General features: G+C 33.9%; 1 protein-coding gene and 1 long non-coding RNA gene across 4 annotated transcripts; both read left to right on the plus strand.

Annotated features, from left to right (window-relative positions):
- The first annotated feature begins 11,971 nt into the window (after positions 1–11,971).
- On the plus strand, positions 11,972–14,917 carry LOC125420246 (receptor-like protein EIX2). Its single transcript, XM_060813165.1, has one exon. The coding sequence runs from the start codon at positions 11,972–11,974 to the stop codon at positions 14,915–14,917; it is 2,946 nt and encodes a 981-aa protein (XP_060669148.1).
- A 1,086-nt stretch (positions 14,918–16,003) lies between these two features.
- On the plus strand, positions 16,004–19,347 carry LOC132800114 (uncharacterized). Of its 3 annotated transcripts, XR_009635014.1 has the most exons (4): positions 16,004–16,480; positions 16,605–16,716; positions 18,743–18,901; positions 19,136–19,347. It is a non-coding gene; the product is annotated as an uncharacterized LOC132800114 (long non-coding RNA). The 3 variants fall into 3 exon arrangements; XR_009635013.1 differs by lacking the exon at positions 19,136–19,347 and having other exon boundaries at positions 16,605–16,727; positions 18,743–19,075; XR_009635012.1 differs by lacking the exon at positions 19,136–19,347 and having other exon boundaries at positions 16,008–16,480; positions 18,743–19,075.
- Positions 19,348–20,976: the final 1,629 nt, after the last annotated feature.

Genomic DNA, 20,976 nt, shown 5'->3' on the forward strand with positions numbered 1-20,976 from the left:
CAGCAAGGGTGGTGAAAGTAAAGTTCAAGCACGGTGCATTGACAGCAAGAGACAAGCTCTTCTCAACTTCAAACAGGGCGTTGAAGATTATTATAACAATTTATCCTTTTGGAGAAGCGGCGAAGGATAAGACTGTTGCCTGTGGAGAGGTGTAAAATGCGACAACAAAACCAATCATGTTATGGTACTTCTTCTTGGTGCTGATGAAGATCATATACCACATGACATTGATGGTGACCCCTCCAAATACTCTTATGACTTTAATTATTTTAACTTCGTCATGCCTGCGATTAAATTCGATGATGAGATTGGCCCTTCCTTGGTTGAATTGAAATACTTAAAGTGCTTGGACTTCCAAAGTGCATTGGTTCTTTCTCTCGGCTCAGATATTTCAGCCTTCGATACAATCTAATAGGTGGAACTATCCCTTCCCAACTTGGCAATCTCACTAGGCTGCATTTTCTTGATATAAATTCTCTTGAAGGTACGACTGCTGACAATCTCGAATGGCTTCCTCATCTCTTTTCTCTGAAAACCCTATCATTGGGTCTTATCAATCTATCCAAGCCTGTGGATTGGCTTTAATCAATCAAAATGGCCCCTTCATTGTCAAGCGTAGAATTATTTGAGTGGCATTATCCTTATAAGGTATCTAATTCATCCCTTTCTCATATAAATTCTTCCAATTCTATTAGAGCTCTTGTTATAAAAGCCAGTAAATTCCATCCTACAACAATTCCTTGGTTGCTCAATGTTAGCAGTAATTTAGTCAATCTTACAATATCGGATAGTAAAATAATAGGTCCACTTCCAAATTCTTTTGACAATATGAGGTCCCTAGAAAATATTGACTTGCCATCAAACAATATAGAAGGTGGAATACCAAAATCCTTGGGGAATCTTTGCAATTTAAAGTCATTGGATTTTTCTTTCAACTCTTTAACTGGAACACTAGTTGATCTTTTAGAGAGTTTGGCTGGTTGTGCTACAAAATCCTTAGAGATTTTGAATCCAATTGGATTCCAGCTTTTCAACTGTTTGTCTTAAATTTGGGTCCTTGTAAGCTAGGTGCACCATTTCCTAGTTGGCTTCGAAAACAATTGGAATTGTTTAGCCTTGATATCTCCAATTTCGAGATTTCAGATAATATCCCTGACTGGTTTCATAATCTGACATCCAAATTAGTCTACTTAAATCTGGCATTCAATTCTATCAATGGTACGTTACCAAATTTTCCCTTGAGATTTGATAATTACCCAATTATTGATTTGAGCTCCAACCAGTTTCATGGTTCAATTCCAATTTCTCTTGCTAATGCAACTACATTAAATCTCTCCTACAACACATTCACCATTGTCCAGCCTTTCTTATGTACAGAACTATCTGATAGGCCAACAACTTTTCTTGACCTTTCTAACAATATGTTGTCTGGAAGTCTTCCTGACTGTTGGATACATTTGAGTAAATTGATAGTTCTTAATTTGGAAAACAATAAATTTTCTGGAAATATTCCTTCCTCATTGGGTTTGCTGGATCAAATTTCAACACTGTGTTTGAGCAACAATAGGATCTCGGGAATTTTGCCTTCCTCATTGAAGAATTGCAGTTTGTTACAACTTTTAGATGTTGGACAAAACAATTTTTATGGAGAAATACCAACATGGATTGGAGATTATCTAATTGATTTAATTGTCCTACATTTAAAATCGAATAGATTCTATGGGAGCTTACCTTTAAATTTATGTCAGCTTAGTGATATTCAAATAATTGACCTTTTCCTAAATGATTTATCTGGAGTCATTCCGTGGTGCTTCCATAACTTTACCCCGATGGTTTGTAAAGTAGATGATTCTGATATCATTGATTCTTCTGATAGAGTTTATTCTTCATATACTATTGATCCATCAAGAGGTTATGGAAGAATCTATGAAAATTATGAATACATAACATGGAAAGGGAAAAACTACAAGTACGACAAGAATCTGGGACTTTTCAGAATTATTGATCTTTCAAGTATTAAACTGACCAAGGAGATTCCTACAAATCTGACAAATCTTGTAGAGTTGGTCTGGTTAAACCTCTCAAGGAGGAATTTGAGTGGAACCATCCCTGAGAGCATATCAAATAACCGGTTGTAGGGGAGAATCCCTACAGGCACTCAATTGCAAAGCTTTGAAGCTTCCCAATATTCAAAGAACAGAGGACTTTGTGGACCTCCTCTAAATGTTACATGTTGTGGAGATAGAGAATTGTAAGAAACGTCTACTTCATGCGAAACCAGTGCTGGAAGAAACGTTGAAAAAGATAATAAAGAATGGGTTGATATGTCATGGTTTTACATGGGAATTGGAGTTGGATTTGGTATTGGGTTTCTAGGAGCCTGTGGGTTGGCTTGGCATTTCAACACTTCCTGGATACGTGTCTATTTTAACCAGCTTTTGAATCGTCAGAGGAGGAGGACTAGCAACTATGGAGCTAGATTGAGAAGGCCACTTTAAACTTAGTTGGTAAGAGTGTTTCCATTTTTTTTCTTATTTTAATCTGCTTTTTAATTATTATTTTTGTGTGTCTGTGATATAACTTTTATTGTGTTTTTATTTTAATGTTTACAAAGACCTCATCGCATTGGCACTTTGAAGAACCATCAATTATATTATTATCCAGCAAAGGGCATGTGGAAATTAACCATCTGATACATATGTTGTTCGATGATGAAATCATTCCTTTCAAAAGAAAAACAAAACAAAAACAGAAAAGATTTATGTTTGTGTGTTGTGTGTATCTAGGTTGTTGTGAAATGAAATAAACGCTATTAGTATGGCATTCCCCTGGCAGTTCTTTCGGTTGCTTATATAATTGTGTTTTGTGTTGTTGTAAACTCTATCGGTAAAGCCTTTATGTAAACTTCTTACGAAAATAAGTATTAATATTTTCTATTGTAATTTTATTTCTTCCATTTTCGATCCATTTGTCGAAAATTTCTTTAACCTCTTTCTAGTTATGTGTAACTTGATTAGAGGTGGCAATTTTGGTTATGACACGGCGACACAACTCAAAAACGACACGGAGTAAATGTGTTTAGGTTTATCATAAATGGGTTCGGATCATAATCGGATCAACCCGTTTAACACGATTATTAATCGTGTCATTTTCAAATTGACCCGTTTAACTCAAAATTGACCCGTTATGACCCATTTATTAAATGTGTCAATTTCAACCCGACATAATTACATACCTATTACAACCCATTTAAATTTAATTTTAAATTATAATTTTATCCATAATATAATATTTAATAACTAAAAAGTATTATAAATTAAAAAATTTATAAAAATAATTTTCTATTATTAATTTTTTAAAGAGAAAAAATAAATAGGTTAATTTTTTGGTTAATAGGTTAGTTTTCGAATTAACGGGTCAATTTTAGGTTAACAGGTTAATAGGTCAATACAACCCGTTAAAGTAATCGTGTTAAACGGGTTGTGTCGTGTTGATCTGTTTATAAACAGGTCGGGTTAGTATTTTAGGTACCTGACACGATTAATAAATGGATCATGTCCAGGTTAGGCATTTTTGACACGATTATTAAATGGGTTGACACGAATACGACCCATGAACACGAATTACCAGGTCTAAACTTGATGTATTCTTAATACTATATATTAATCTGCTTGAATTTCATTCTTAAGTACTATTTTTTTTTTAAAAAAAAAATTATAAAGTAGATAATCTCTATTGAATGTTGAAGTATAACCTATTGTGCTGATGTGGAGACTAATGCTGACGTGGATAAATGAAGCTGCATAGGTGTATCTCACAGTGGCTTACATGCCAGGTGTCATAGAAACAGCTAGAAGAATGTGTGTGTGAGTGCGTGAAAGTGTGAGAGAGAGGAATGAAATTTATGCTTTATAACAGAATTGTAATCATTGCTTTTATGATGTAAGAAAGAATGTATACTGTTACATTGAAAAATATAAAATATACAAGCTGAGCTCACGTTTTCTTCTCCTCTAACTTTTCTCTCAAATTTTCATCATTCTCTTTACAAATATACAAAAATATATAAAGCTCTTCAAGATTCATTAATATGGTATCAGAGCTTGTTGACTCAGAGTTGGGAGTAAGCACTGTGTTCTTAAAAAAAAAAAAAAGCAACAAAAAAAAAATCGAGTAAATCTAAGCTTGACTGGAGAGTACAAGCTGGAAGTTCAAATCTGTATAATCAATGGCTGGATTTGAAGTAAGAGCTCCAATATTCTCAGGTGAGAATTATGAGTTCTGGAGAATCAAGATGGTAACCATTTTTAAATCCTTTGGGCTTTGGAAATTCATGGAGGAAAGAATTCCAATTTTTGATGAAAAGCAAAAAGGGAAGAGTGGAGAAGCTAAAGGAAGCTCAACAATGGAAAATGATGAACAAATGGTAGAGTTCTACATGAAGGATGCAAAAGCTTTGGGAATTATTCAAGGTGCTATTACAGATCAGATCTTCCCGAGGATAGCAAATGCAGAGACCTTAAAAGAAGCTTGGGAGCTCCTATACAAAGAATTTCATGGTGGAGATCAGGTAAGGTCTGTGAAATTACAGAGTTTAAGAAGAGAATTAGAATATACTAATATGAAGGATGATGAAATATTATCTAGTTATCTTACTAGGCTGAATGATCTGATAAATCATATGAAAACATTTAGAAAGAGTGTCTAATGAGAGAATGGTTTAAAAGGTTTTAATCAATTTGACAAAAGCATATGAACCTATATGTTTGGTGATAGAGAACATTAAGCATTTAACATTTGTGGAATTTCAAGAAGTAATTGTAGTTTTTAAGAGTCAAGACCAGAGACTTGACTTGCAAGTTACTGATTCCATAGAGAAAGCTTTCTCTATCTTATCTATAAACTTTAGAACATAGAACAAAGGAATAACACAAGCCAATGTAGCTAAGTTTCAAAAGACTTAGACTTCAAAAGAGAAGAAGTGGGAACCGAAGCAGAGGTTTCATGGAAATCAAACTGTAAACACTCATTCTATAAACTCTATTCATGGTGGAAATAGATGGCAAGTAGGAGGCAATCAAGAAAACTCAAAACCACAATGTAAAACTTGTGGTAAATATCATTTTGGAGAATGAAGGTTCAAAGGAAAACCAAAGTGCTATAATTGTGACAGATTTGGACATTGGGCAAGAGAATGTTCAAATGGAAAGAATGTGTAGAAAGCTAATTACACAAATCAAATGGAACTGTCAAGTAACATGTTCTATGCTGCAAGTGAAACTGATAGCTCAAGTAAAAGTACTGAGTGGTATATAGACAGTGGTTGTAGTAATCACATGATAGGGAATATGAATCTATTAGTTGATGTTAAGAGAAATTTGTATGGAAGAGTTCAAATGTCTAATGGAACACTAGAGAACATAGCTGGAAAAGGCACACTGGTGATTGATATTGACAAAGGAAAAAGACATATTAAAGAGATATTGTATCTACCTGATTTGAAAGAAAATTTGTTATGTGTTGGTCAAATGGATGAGGATGGTTACTATCTAATGTTTGGTGAAGGAATGTGTCATGTTTATGATGGACCTACATTAGAAAATCTAGTTGTGAAGGTTAAAGCAAAGACAAATCGATGCTATCCATTAACTATGATATTGAGTGAGGAGCTTGCACTAAGAGTTCAAACTGAATTCAGTGTGAAAATTTGGCACAAAAGAATGGGACATCTTCATTTGAATGCATTGCTTGAATTAAAAAAGAAGGATATGGTTTTGGGATTACCAAAACTTAGAAAAATTATGAAGGTTTGTGAAGGATGTTAGTTTGGAAAGCAGCATGAGAGGTTTTCCAAAAGAATAGTGCATGGCGAGCAAATTAGCCACTGCAACTAGTCCATACTGATTTGATTCATCCCTTACACATATTTATGGAAGAATTATAGACTATTAGAAGTTGTTTGCGTGCTACTAGTCCATCTTTTTTCCTTGATTCTTACCCTACTTATTGACAGATTTTTGGCATGTTGATATATCTATTGCCACTAGGAAGAATGGCTATTTCATACTGTCATTATAGCTACTTAAAAAGGCATAGTGCTTAAACACTTTTAAAATGATAAAACCAATTACACAACTAAAGTAAAACCTTAAAAGAAAGAAAAATTTTAATTCAAAACCAATTACCAAAGGAGCACTAAAATAACCAATTTATATATAAACCAACCAGGTTTCACTTTAGCAAGGATCTTTGTTGCATTCAAAGCATACACCAAATGGCAAAAATTTGGTACTTTACAACTAAAATCCCTACAAGCCTCAATAACTATGTAAAAAAGGGTAAATATTATAATATTTTTTTTAATAAGAAAGAGAAATCTGTGATATTTAGGAAGAGAAACCGTATCCAAAATTTTCTCTTACCTTGCCTATCCGCTCAAACTGCCATCTCTACTCAGACTTCTCCTCTTCTTCTTCTTCTTCTTCTTCTTCTTCTTCTTCTCTCTCTCTCTCTCTCTCTCTCTCTCTCTCTCTCTCTCTCTCTCTCTCTCTCTCTCTCTCTAAATCCTCATTTGCCAAAGTTAGTTCAAACCATTTTGCTTTGTAAGCAATTCATTCTACTCCAGGAAACTGCAGGAAGTAAAGTTAATGAATCCAGTCACTCTTAACAAGCAAACAAAAAGTTGTAGAAGTTCAAGAAGAATGATATCTTGCAAAATGGAATTTTTGTAGAAATTGTTAATCATACAAGGAAGCTATGAACCGCTTCTTAATCTTATTAGAAAAGAATCTCAATAATTTTTATCAATGAAATACTTTCACACATGCAAATTCATTGAATAAACATCCATTCGGAATGCAGGACTGGACTGGACTATTTGAAGGAATGTCCAATCAAATTTGGCTAAATTCAAAATAGTCCAATCTGATTGGATTGGACATAAAATAGTCCAGTCCAATCTAGATCAATCCTACTTCTCAAACAGATGCACATTTCTGTAATTAAAGAAATGGAAAAGTCTCAAAACTTAGGAGTAGAACCGACCATATTTGGAGCTCATTTGGAGCATTCTCAAAACTTGGAACTTCAAACCAAACAAATTGATCTTTTGTCTTCTGATTCTAACGACAAAGTTGGAACGCCAACAAAAGCATAGTCACGTCCACTTCTAAGGATTATGGAGGATCTTCCAACACCTTCTGTATTTTCATATTACATAAACGTATCAGCTTTCAAACCATATTTCTTCTGCAAGTCGATGTCACCTATACAAATCTGAGTTGGTTACCTTGATTCATCCTTTACACATATTCATGGAAGAGTTGTCATTTTACTTTATACGGCTACACCTAGAGACTATTAGAAGTTGTTTGCATGCTGCTAGTCCACTTTCTCTCATTGATTCTTACCACTGCTTATTGATAGATTTTTGGCATGTTGATATGTCTGTAGCCACTGGGAAAATGGCTATTTCATACTGTCATTATAGCTACTTAAAAAGGCACAATGCTGAACCGCTTTTGTTGAAGTCGTGCCTTTCTCCTTCCACAACTTGAGATCAGCTTTTCCAATGTTATATTACTTTTTGTATTTTTCATGGAAGAATAATGCTGTAATAAGCTCACCTGATATGAAAATTTATTCTACGTCCTCTTTCTCTCTCTTTGCCTCTATCTTCTTTTCATATAATATAATGCGTATATGTTTACGTATCTTTTCATATATGTTTGGATTAACCTTATCGCTTTCATTTTTTATTTTTTTTCCATTTTAAACAACGTCATTTGAGCTAACAATGTGAAAGATAATATTGTGTTTTCAAGAATCCTAGTTTCTCAATCTCAATGCTGCTTTCATTGGCCAAGTCAATGACAGATTTGATTGGTTGATTGATTAGTATGAACGAACTAACAACAAAATTTGGCAATATGCCAAATTCCAACAAACTTGGTTGGTTGTCAAGTGGGTTTGGTTGAATGGGTATATGCCTCTCATATCCATATCTATAAGATCGGGGTTTAAGATCTTAAATATCCTCTTTTAGATTAGAAATTGTTATAAGTATATATATAAAATAATAATAATAATAATAATAATAACTTGGTTAGTTGATTATCCCTGCCTAAAGCTATAAGAAAAAGATCAAGTAGATTCCTAGGATGTAATTTTACATTTTTTTAGCCAAGCACCATAGGAAGTGCTCTTATCTCTTAAAAATTTATTTCAAGCATTTTGAAATCACTTCGAAGCGGAGAACTAAAGTTGTCCCTAGTTTTATGCATTTTAGAACTAAAGTTTTCATTCATTTATCTCTAACAATGTTACAGTAGTTAACAAAGTGAAAATAAAGTACTTGTTGGATATTTTGTGTAGACTAGCCATAATTATGTAACTCATTTATAGGGCTTGCTTGTACTAGTAATTGGACTATCTTATTTATTGACCTTTTTAGTAGAGCCTTTGGATATATACTTTTTATAATACTCCAGTTGGTCCATTAGACTAAATAATTTGTTCTCTCTAAAAGCCCATTTGATATATTCTCTGTTCTATTATTATATTATTATATATATTATATTACTATTATTACTATTATTATTTTATTAATTATTATATATATATATATATAATAAATGGGTAATAAGTCATCAATGAGAATAGTACGATACATACAAATGAGATAAGGTTTTGAGGCGTCTATGATACCTATTAGGTGAAAACCTGAGGCAGAAAGATTAAAGAGTAATGTATCAATAAGGTACTATTTCTATCATTTTGTTTTTTGTTTTGCATATCAAAGAATTTATTTTATACATGATTCAATAGCTGCATTTAGAAGGTTAGTAATTTAATTAAATATAGTTCTATAATTGTGTATAAATCCTGAATTTACAGTGTTGTAGTTGATACATGTTTAATTATTTGTATTATAGTAGCACTAATAGTACTGTGTTTTCAGAGAATCCAAATCTCTCAATGGCTAAGTCAATAACAGATTATGATTGGCTAATATGATTAATCTGAACGATGTAACACCATAATTTAGCTATGTCCCAAATTCCAACTAACATTGATTTATTTTTAATTTAATTTTTACTATCTATAGGCTGCACCAATAAATTATACCTAATTATCATTATAATAAATATAATTAACTGCATACACTATATCTTTTCACCCCTAATTCCTAATTCCTTTCATAATTGGTTGGTATACATTCTTCAACCAAATTGCTAAACAATCAAACCCAGTTTTTTTCTTGCACTCAACAATCTTGGTGAGTTCAATCAAACACCAAGCTGAAGAAGCATAATCCTTCGGAAAAACTCTATTGCAAATCTTGATTCTTCAAGTGAGACATCATTCACCATTTTAAGTTTGTTATCGTCACCAAGGGTATAAAGTCCTTTGGTATAAATTCCTTTTTCGCTCAAAAGCTTGTATAAATGGTCAGCGGAACTTTTGCGAATGTCCTCACCTCTGAGGCTAAGGAACACATGATCATATTTTCGCCGGAATTTACTAAATTGTTAATTGTTGTGTGTTTGAGAAGTGGAAAAAACTCTTGTAACATATGAATATTCATTCTACAATATATTATTCGACAAAAATGCGAAAGACTTGCTTTAGAATATATTATACGCGAAGAGGAAATTTCTTTGAAACTTATATAGTATTTTTCTCTCGGCACAAGTCATTCTACAATATATTATTTAACAAAACTTGAAAGACTAACTTTAATTTAAAATATATTATACGCGTAAAGGAAATTTCTTTGAAACTTATGTACTGTTTTTCTCTGGGCACCCATGTAAATATAAAGTAATTTATATGTACATATATTCAAATCCACTTTGTCACACTTTGTGGATATAAAACCTTGTCATTACATGATGTCCATAGCAATTATATTTTATTCTTTTTTGGGTTGAAATCTTGTTAGATTATTGACCCTTTATTGAAACTTATGAACACAATGAAAGACGCGTCATGCACCAAAAAATAGGCATGAGGCGCTTTTCAGGGACAGAAATAATAATAATAATAACAAAAAGAAAAAGAAGACATTGGACCTGCAAAGCAAGCATATTAATTATCAAATAGTGTACAAGTTATGCATCAATCCTGGACCTGAGGTTAGTCATCCTTTCTTGAATAGTATAGAGTTGGCCACCTTTTTGTCTTCTCTAATGTACTTTGCTTGGAAATGCAGGAATGATAAGATGTTTTCAGGTGTTAGATCTTCATAATACGAGGTCTTGCTTTTGTGGTCAGGGATTGGAGAGGAAACCTGCAGTTTCTGGCTTTGAAACGAATTTCGTGTTCCTCTGCCTTAGAAGCTGGGCTAAAAGCGGTTCTTTGGGCAGCGAGAGTTGCAGTTGATCGGAATTGGAACAAGTTGGAGTGGTCATCTGACTCAGTCTTTGTGGTTGAGAACATTACAGGTGTGGAAGACCCCTCAAAATGGGATATCAGATATGATTTCATTTTCCTTCGTTCTTTATTTGCTAAATTCATCTGGGTGTTATGTTGGAACTCAAGGGATTCTAATAGGTTGGCTGATTGTGTAGCTAAGTTAGCTTTAAATGATAGGGTGGTTTTTGATTTGGAGAGCTCTTGCTGTGAGTCTCTTCCTAGGCAGGTCTCAGATATTTTATTTTCTGATATGTTTAGTTCCTGTGTAGGCTTGTGTTAAGCCTCTTTTGGAGGTTTTCTTTTTTCTTTTGGCAATATATTTCCTTTTATCCCAAAAAAAAAAAAAAAAAAAATCTACAATCGTACACATAAAATTATTCTGTTGGAAACACGGCGTGTCAAATATCATAATTTCATAATAAATGCGTAACCTATGTATCCCATTTAAACTTTAGGAAAATCCCCTCACCGGTTAAATACGGCAATGTTTTTAGATTCTCAATCTCATGCCCTCTTTTTTGATTGGCAAAATCATGATTAGGCTTCGCAGTGGACATTTTAAAAGTGATTTTAAGCATTTTAAAATCATTCCCAAACCAAGAATTAAGTTTTGCAATGGACATTGTACTACTATAAAAATTCAAATTATCTATTTTCCTTTTTTATGATTTTGTTACTATAGAAATTGGTCCCGAGAGTATTGAGAATAGTCCTGACTTCAGTGAACATCTTTCATGTTGTATAAGACAAAACTTTTCCTACTTTATTATATATGAATAAATATTTCATGATTTCATATAAGTGGATACTTAGCGGATGATTCCCATTTAAATTTTAGAAAAGTTCCACGCCCTCTTTTTTAGACTCTGAGTCTCACGCCCTCTTTTTTATTGGCAAATCATGAAAGATAAGTGGGTACCTACCCATAAGGCATAAAGCTCAAACAAAAGCTAATAAATTATGTTTAGAGATAATATTTATAACAATTCGAGGATAATATTTATGTTTTTGGTTTTTTATATTCAGACGTATAATTTGGTACACTAACACTTTTAAACATTTAAACGATTACCTTTGGGGTGCAATGACAAAATCACTTGAAATTTCTTGACTAATGACTTGGTTAATGAAGTAATCATGATAATGGGTTTCTTTTTGGCTGTAGATACATTGCTGCAAGGTAAAGCAATGGTTTATTATATTTTCATATTTTGGGTGGACCTCCAACTGCATATATTTAATTTGGATTCCAAAGTGATAGCAATTAGCATTGTATTTTTCTTGGAATTTCATGATCACTCTTTCTTTGACTATTAATATTTTATAGGGAAATCAAATGAATTTGGAGTTTTCCTCTTGTGAAAAATGAGCAAGTTCAGGCGGGGAGATCGGCTTGGCACTCTATAAACTCACACTCAATCCAAGTTTCAGGTATATACAACAACAACAACAACAACAACAACAACATATAATTGGTGCTTAAACAAGAGAGTTTTGAGTGATGTTTCCTATTTGCTGCTTCAGCAGTACTTTTGCAGTGATTAGTATCATCGTGATGAGAGGCACTGGTAGATCGCTTTCATTGTGCGCTGGACTTGTATTATCTATTGCAACAGTCGCTATAATCTGCGAGGGTGGCAAAATTACAGTTCAAGCACGGTGCATAGACAGCGAAAGACAAGCTCTTCTCGACTTCAAACAGGGCCTTGAAGATTATCATAACACTTTATCCTCTTGGACGAGTAGCGAAGAAGAAGATTGCTGCCAGTGGAGAGGTATCAAATGCGACAACAAAACGAATCATGTAGTGGTACTTCTTCTTGGTGCTCGTCGTGATCATAGACCAGACAACATTGGTCATGACTACTCCAAATACTTTCATGACTTTGATTATTATGTCATAGAGGTACCTGAGAGCAAATTCGGCGGTGAGATTGGCTCTTCCTTGGTTAAATTGAAATCCTTGAGGCACTTGGACCTTAGTTACAATGATTTTTCAAGGATTCCAGAGTTCATTGGTTCTTTAACTCGGCTTAGATACCTTAACCTTGGATTTAATCCAATAAGTGGAACTATCCCTTCCCAACTTGGTAATCTCACTAGGCTGCGTTTTCTTGCTCTTGATCGTGCCGATGAGTTGATTGCTGATAATCTGGAATGGCTTCCCCGTCTTTCATCGCTGACAACCCTTAAATTGGGTACTCTCACTCTATCCAAGCCCGCCGATTGGCTTCAATCAATCAAAATGGCCCCTTCATTGTCAAGCTTGGAATTGTTTGAGTGCTATTTTCCTTATAAGGTAGCTACTTCATCTCTTTCTCATATAAATTCTTCCAATTCTCTTAGAGCTCTTGTCATAAAACACAGTAAATTCCATCCTACAGCAATTCCTTGGTTGCTCAATGTCAGCTATAATTTAGTCAATCTTACTATAAAGCATAGCGAAATAATAGGTCCACTCCCAAATTCTTTTGACAGTATGAGGTCCCTTGAAAACATTGATTTGAAATCAAATAAACTTGAAGGTGGAATACCAAAATCCTTGGGGAATCTTTGCAATGTAAAGTCTCTGGATCTTTCTTTCAACCTTTTGAATGACACGCTACATCTTATAGAGACTTTGACTGGTTGCACTGCCAAGTCCTTGGAGATTTTGTATTTGCAGGGCAACGAACTTGTAGGTTCATTGCCTGATCTTTCCCAATTTTCATCCTTGAAAGAGTTACGCTTAGCTGATAATAAACTAAATGGTAGCTTAGCGGAAAGTATTGGCCAGCTCTCTAATCTTGAGATCCTAGAAGTTTCTTCAAATTATATTACTGGAGTAATCTCCAAAGCCCACCTACAAAAATTATCCAAATTGAAGGGGTTAGATTTATCATTCAACTCCTTGACATTGAATTTTGAGTCCAAGTGGGTTCCACCCTTTCAACTCTTTTCCTTAAAGTTGAGTTCTTGTAAGTTGGGTGCACCATTTCCTGGTTGGCTTCAGACCCAGGTGAAATTGATTAACATTGATATCTCTAAATCCGGTATTTCAGACAATATCCCTGACTGGTTCTACAATTTGACACCCAAATTAATCAACTTGAATCTGTCTTTCAATTCTTTCAAAGGTATCTTACCAAATTTTCCCTTGAGATATGATATCTACCCAGTCATTGATTTGAGCTCCAACCAGTTTTATGGTTCCGTTCCCGTTTCTCTTGCTAATGCATCTGCACTGATTATCTCCAATAATTCAATTACGACCTTCAAGCTATTCTTATGTACAGAAGTATCTGATAGGCCAACAACTTTTCTTGACCTTTCTAACAATATGTTATCTGAAAGCCTTCCTGATTGTTGGATGCATTTGGGTAAATTGAGAGTTCTTAATTTGGAAAACAATAAATTGTCTGGAAATATTCCTTCCTCATTGGGTTCGCTGGATCAAATTTCAACACTGCGTTTGAGCAACAACAGCATCTCAGGAATTTTGCCTTCCTCGTTGAAGAATTGCAGTTTGCTACGACTTTTAGATGTTGGACAAAACAATTTGTATGGAGAAATACCAACATGGATTGGAGATTATCTAACTGATTTGATTGTCCTACATTTAAAGTCAAATAGATTCTATGGGAGCTTACCTTTAAGTTTATGTCACCTTAGTGATATTCAAATACTGGATCTTTCCCTAAATGATTTATCTGGAGTCATTCCCAGGTGCTTCCATAACTTTACCCCAATGATTCATGGAGTACATGATTCTGATAGCAGTGCTTTTGTCGATGGCATTGATGCCTCATATATCATTGATCAATCGAGAGGTTATGGACGAATCTTTGTAAATTATGAATACATAACATGGAAAGGGAAAAACTACAAGTACGACAAGAATCTCAGACTACTCAGAATTATTGATCTTTCAAGTAATAAACTGAGCGGAGAGATTCCCACAAATCTGACAAATCTTGTAGAGTTGGTCCAGTTAAACCTCTCAAGGAACAACTTGAGTGGAACCATCCCTGAGAGCATAGGGAAGATGAAGCTACTGGAATCTCTAGATCTATCTCACAACCAGCTTTCTGGTAAAATTCCAATGGGATTAGCTGATATATCTTTTTTGACATTCTTGGACTTATCGAATAACCAATTGTGGGGGAGAATCCCTACAGGAACTCAATTGCAAAGCTTTGCAGCTTCCGACTATTCAGAGAACAGAGGACTTTGTGGACCTCCTCTGAATGTTAGATGTTGTGGAGATGGAGAATTGCAAGAAACTTCTACTTCATGCGAAACCGGTGCTGGAAGAAACGTTGAAGAAGATGATGAAGAGTGGGTTGATATGTCATGGTTTTACATGGGAATTGGAGTTGGATTTGGTATTGGGTTTCTGGGAACCTGTGGGTTGGCTTGGTATTTCAACACTTCCTGGAGACGTGTTTATTTTAACCAGCTTTTGAATGGTCGTCGTTGGAGGACTAGCAAGTATGGAGCTAGATTAAGAAGGCCACTTTGAACTTGGTAAGAGCGTTTCCATTTTTATTTTTTCTTTTCTTTTTTCTTATTTTAACCTGCTTTTTAATTATCATTTTTGTGTGTCTGTAATATAACTTTATTGTGTTTCTGTTTTAATGTTTACAAGGGCCGCAACGCATTGGCACTTTGAAGAACCATCAATCAAAATTGTAATACAGCGAAGGGCATGTGGAAATTAAGCACCTGATACATATGTTGTCCGGTCATGAAATCATTCCTTTTGAAAGAAAAACCCAAAAAAAAAAAAAAAAAAAAAGGATTTATGTTTGTGTGTTGTGTGTATCTAGCTTATTGTGAAATGATTCTTGCATGATGAACAATAAAACCCTATTGGTATGGCATTCCCTTGGCAGTTCTTGTGGTTGCTTCTATAATTGTGTTTTGTGTTGGTGTAAACTCTATAAGTGAAGCCTTTCTGTTTGTAATATTATTGAATTCAACTTCCTAAGTAAATAAGTATTAATATTTTCTATTTTGATTTTATTTCTTCCATTTTCCATTTGTCTAAAATTTTTTAACCTCTTTCTAGTTATATGTAAGTTGATGTGTTCTTAATACTATATATTAATCTGCTCGAATTTCATTCTTAATTACTATTTGAAAAAAAAAAAAACATTATAAAGTAGATAATCTCTATTGATTATAAAATTAATTAATAAAACAGAGAACAATATCACATAGCTAAGAAGATCAGATAACGATAAATATACAGATTTAGTAATTTTAGCAGCTAACCAACTATTTCTGCTGTAATTAATGTTAATTAATAGTATATATTGAGCACTGTTCCCAATTAATTAGATTTATGGGGCTTGCCAACATATTAAATTATAATATATATGTATATTATATTTGTTTGTCACTAGGAACAAGAGGTTCCTTTGCATTACTTGCGACAGTCAGCCCCTTAAGTTCATCAGGCTTAAGTTTAATTGGGCCGAAATTAAATGATTTACAAAAGGGGAATTTGGCCCTATCTTTATTTTAAACACCTTAATGAAAAATACCCCTGCCCTTTAAAACTTTTTCCTTCTACCCATCTTTTTTTTCATTATTCCAACTTTATCCTTACTCTGTAAACCACGTGCAATTTCTCTCTCACTGATCACTATCTCACCCACCACATTCCACATCCAGACAGAGCTTTTACAGCTTTAGCAGCTCACCTCTTCTTCTCTGCTGCTTGTCTTCTGGTGATGTTCTTCCCCCAACATCCGTCTACAACCCCATCGCTTCCAATCAGCTCCCTTTGGCCGTAATTAGCGATATTTACCTTCTAGACTTCGTGGATCCGTCTGGGTTTGTTCAGGAAATCTCTTCCAAGGTCAGCAGAGTGGTGGTTTCGAATCACTACAAGACCGCAGTAGATTGCAGTGAGAGTTCTTGTTCAGTTGGTGAGAATGTGGAGAGGGTTATTGACATCTGGAGGAGTGGAGCTACTGTTGTTTTTTATTATTTCAAGGAAAGAGCTGGTAGTGGTCTAAAAGATTTGAATTTTGTTTCGATGAGGGTTTGATCTTTGAATCCATCTTCGTTCAAGCGAGTAATTTGTTTTTATCGGTTTATTGATTTTTCATTTTATTTTATTTTATTTTTTAAAGCTGTAAAGCTACAAAATTCTCTCTTTATTTGGGTGTATAAGGCTTTTGCATTTTCTTTTTTTGAAGTTGGAGGATGTAATTAGTCAAGGATTAACCGGCTTATCCTAGAAGCGGGAATGATTCTCTCGGTCAATCATATGAGATTGCTCTTGTGGCTGGAGCATTTGGAGATTGCCTGGTATAGTCAATGTATCCTTCTGTCTCTCCAAACATGGGTCATTGTAGCATTTTTATATATGTTCTTGTACTTATTTGCTCCAGCGTATAGAGGTGTTGTGTTAGGTAGAAGTGAATTGATGACTGAATTCTTAGTGTACAGTCATGTCAAGTTTATACATTTGTTTATGTTAGATTTGTCCTTCCATGCATAGGCTATGAAAGCTAATTCTTTATTGGAGTTGAGGAGTGAACTTGGACATAAATTAGCTAACAAACGTTGTAATCTAAAGTTGAGGTGTTGAGGTATGAAGCTATCTACCTACAAATATGATTGTCAATGTATTTATAGCATATTTTTCTTTTTCTTTTTTAACATTCATTGATTAGACATTTTTTTTTTTTTTTTTTTTATGTTATTAGTTGACTTCAATTTATCCCTAGAAAATAAGTAGGCTTGGAGTGTACGTTAGTTTAAATCTAGTCTAAAGTTGTTATTTTGCCAGCTGCACTAATAGTTGTTGACATGTTGTGGGCCTGAGGCAACTTAAGGACTTAAATGACATAGATGATTACAATAGCTTCACATTTCATTGCAGAGATTTCTTTTCTTGAAGAATTTCTGTTCTTTTCTCCTTTGAATGCATTGATTATTGGCTCGCCACATTTAAGCATTTACATGCCAGTTTTCTCGTAGTTATAATTCCTATGGAAAAGTAATGTTGAGGACCGAGACTGGTAAGTATGGCGTTAATTGCTTAGGATATTCTTTCTAGAGTTATAATGTGGTAGATTGTTTTTTTCTCCAGTAATATATATTCATGCAACAGAGAAATCATACTTTAGTTCTCTCTGATAAATTGGATAAGCCCCTTTGTCAGAATAAATAACAGTCAATCACTGGGCATTGGAAATCACTTCAACTCTACGATGATGTGGTTCAGATAATACACCTAATCTTTTCCTTGGTTAAGGATTTAATGCCAATACTTCTGTAGATTTGTATTCCTACTTTCTTTTGATTATCTTTGAAGTGTCACAACTAAAAATACCTCTAGTAACTAAAAATGCCTCTAGTGTCACAACTAAAGGACTATAGGGGGTTGCAGAATAATATAAGAATAGCTGCCAACCAAAGAAGTCTTTATGAACAAGCCACTAAAGAAGTGAATTTAATAGCTCTTATGAGTGGAGTATATTTAATATAGACTTTTGAATATTTTTATGAACTTTTTTTAAGTGATTACTTTTACGAACTTAATGCAATTCTATTTGGAAAAAGTACTTTTTTATTACAAATTTTTATGTTATTGCATAATTTTCATTTTAGCAATATATTTTGTTTAAATGTAATGACCTTGATTTATTTGTTACTTATGGTTCTTAGGCTTTTATGAAGTTTTCTTATGAAGTTCTTATGCCACAGTCTGATTTTCACTACTGAAGCTACAGCTAGGTGGGTGGGTGTGTGTGTGTGTGTGTTTTTTATTTGAAAGAAAAATGTAGAAACAGGCATGCAAAATGTTTGAGGTCTAGGCCTTTTTATCCGAGCTTGAGATATCCTTTGATTTACTGGGTTTGCGAATGGGAAAGTTTTGTTGTTTAGTCTATCGGTGTGGTCCCTCTCCTTCCCTGCTCTATTATCATTATTATTTCTATAGGCTTATTAATTTCATACAAAAAAATAAAAATAAATAAACATATTCAAGGTAGGTTTGACATGGACTGGTTATCTCCTCTAGAGTTTAAGGTGATGGTATGTGATATAAAAACCACATGAAAAAAATTGGGGTTGTAGAGGTCGGAAACCAAGTTGCTTTCATGAGTTGAGTTAATTAAACTTGTCAGCGCCTTGCTGTAGAAATTGTTGCAAATATATGACAGGCTTGTTGCCTTGTTAATGATTTTCAAGTTGATATTTCTATAACTATATCAAAATGGTTTGTATAAGTCCTTTATATTATTATTGATTTTCGGGGATCATTTAAATCTTGTTAAAATGTTTAAGAAGCAACTAGTAATGTTTTTACATACAAATCTTTTTCCAGGCTCAGCAGACAGAACTGTGAAATTCTGGGATTTGGAAACCTTCGAACTGATTGGATATACAAGCCTCGGAGTCACCGCATTCAATGTCTACTTGGTGAGCGAGCAGGTCTGCAGTCGAAGAGAGCTTGGGAGAGAGAAGAGAAAGAGAGAGAGAGCAGGTCTGCAGCTGGTATTCTTTCTTATATTTTTTTATCATTAAAGAATGTTGCACTCAACATGTTCTATGGTGCAATACATTGTTAAAAAATAATTGTAAATTTGGATGATTTGTGAAAGAAAATTTTTTACGCAATTTTGATGATAATTAAAAAGATCCTCACCTTAAAAGCATATATGGTCCGGTATTCCCTTGTTCCCTATATTGTTTATGCTCTTTATCTCTTGTATAGCAGAAACTAGTTGAGCTCCATTTGATCTCCCAGAAGCGGAATCTGAATCCGTTGTAGGCTATAATGTGAATGCAATTTTTCCTAAGTCTTTCATATGCTTACAAGAGGAGAGGTGAGAGATGCTTTTTCATAAAGGAAAGGAAAACAGAGGTGGTATTACTTTGGTAAAATAGTATTGTGTTTTAATTATTTCATATGTTATTTACCGTTATAAAGATGGCGTTATCATGACAATACGATATTAATGTGTGTATGGAATTATGGTGGGAATAATTATTTATTCTTCGCGCAAATACACATTATCAAAGTAGGTATATTGAATTGTAATGATTCAAAATGAAAAATAAAAGAATTGGCAACAACATGGTTATCACATTTTACCAATTTTTTGGCCCCCACAAGTCCTCTAATGTGTGTTAAATGCAACAACATGCAAAATATACATTCATTAATGATCCTAAGAAGAAAAAATCCCAAAAGTTCTGAAAAAGTTCTCAAATTGGCACAAAAATTTGATTACCGTAGGATTTTCGGTAATTACCGATGAAACCTATGGTAATCAATTTGTCCTTACTTGAAAAATTACTGTAGGTTTTATCGGTAATTATTGAAACCCCTATGGTAATCACATTTTACCAATTTTTTGACTCCCACAATTCCCCTAATGTGTGTTAAATGCAACAACATGCAAAATATACATTCTTCAATGATCCTAAGGAGAAAAAATCCCAAAAGTTCTAAAAAAGTTCTCAAATTGGCACAAAAATTTGATTACCATAGGGGTTTCCGTAATTACCGATGAAACCTACAGTAATCAATTTGTAGTTACTGAAAAAATTACCATAGGTTTCATTGGTAATTACGGAAACCCCTATGGTAATCATATTTTACCAATTTTTTGGCCCCTACAAGTCTCCTAATGTGTGTTAAATACAATAACATGCAAAATATACATTTTTCAATGATCTTAAGGAGAAAAAGCCCCAAAAGTTCTGAAAAAGTTCTCAAATTGGCACAAAAATTTGATTATCGTATGGCATTCGGTAATTACCGATGAAACCTATAGTAATCAATTTATAGTTGCTGGAAAAATTACCATAGGTTTCATCGGTAATTACCGAAACCCCTATGGTTATCACATTTCACCAATTTTTTGGTCCCCACAAGTCCCCTAATGTGTGTTAAATGCAACAACATGCAAAATATACATTTTTCTATGATTCTAAGGAGAAAAAACTCCAAAAGTTCTGAAAAAGTTCTCAAATTGGCAAAAAAAATTTATTATCGTCGGACCTTTAGTAATTACCGATGCAACTTATGGTAATCAATTTGTCCTTGCTGAAAAAATTACCGAAGATTTCATCAGTAATTACCAAAACCCTTGTAGTAACACCAAGCCATCACACCCAAACACAAAATTAATCTACAAATTCTTTGATAACCAAAACTCCAAAAAGAGTTCAAGAAATTCAAATTATTTAGACCCATTTCACTAAAAACACCATACTAAAACCCATATTCCATTTTCATAAGAAAATGCAGAATTAATGAAAAAAAAGAATCGTTTTCTCCATAAGAAGGGGAAAAAAAAAAAAAAAGAGTAAAGGGAAGTACTTGACCAACAATGGCAGCTAGAGGGAAATACTGTCTTCCATAAGGAGTAACATATGGGTTCTTCTTTGGAGCCAGTACGGCTCCATTGCCATTGCCAGAGTCAGCTAGACCTGGCAATTCGTGTTTGTGGATCGTGTTCGTGTCAAAAATGCCTAACCCGAACACGATCCATTTATCAATCGTGTCAGGTACCTAAAATATTAACCCGACCTGTTTATAAACAGGTCAAC

Source organism: Ziziphus jujuba, chromosome 12, assembly GCF_031755915.1.
Source record: "Ziziphus jujuba cultivar Dongzao chromosome 12, ASM3175591v1".
NCBI classification, from domain to species: domain Eukaryota; kingdom Viridiplantae; phylum Streptophyta; class Magnoliopsida; order Rosales; family Rhamnaceae; genus Ziziphus; species Ziziphus jujuba.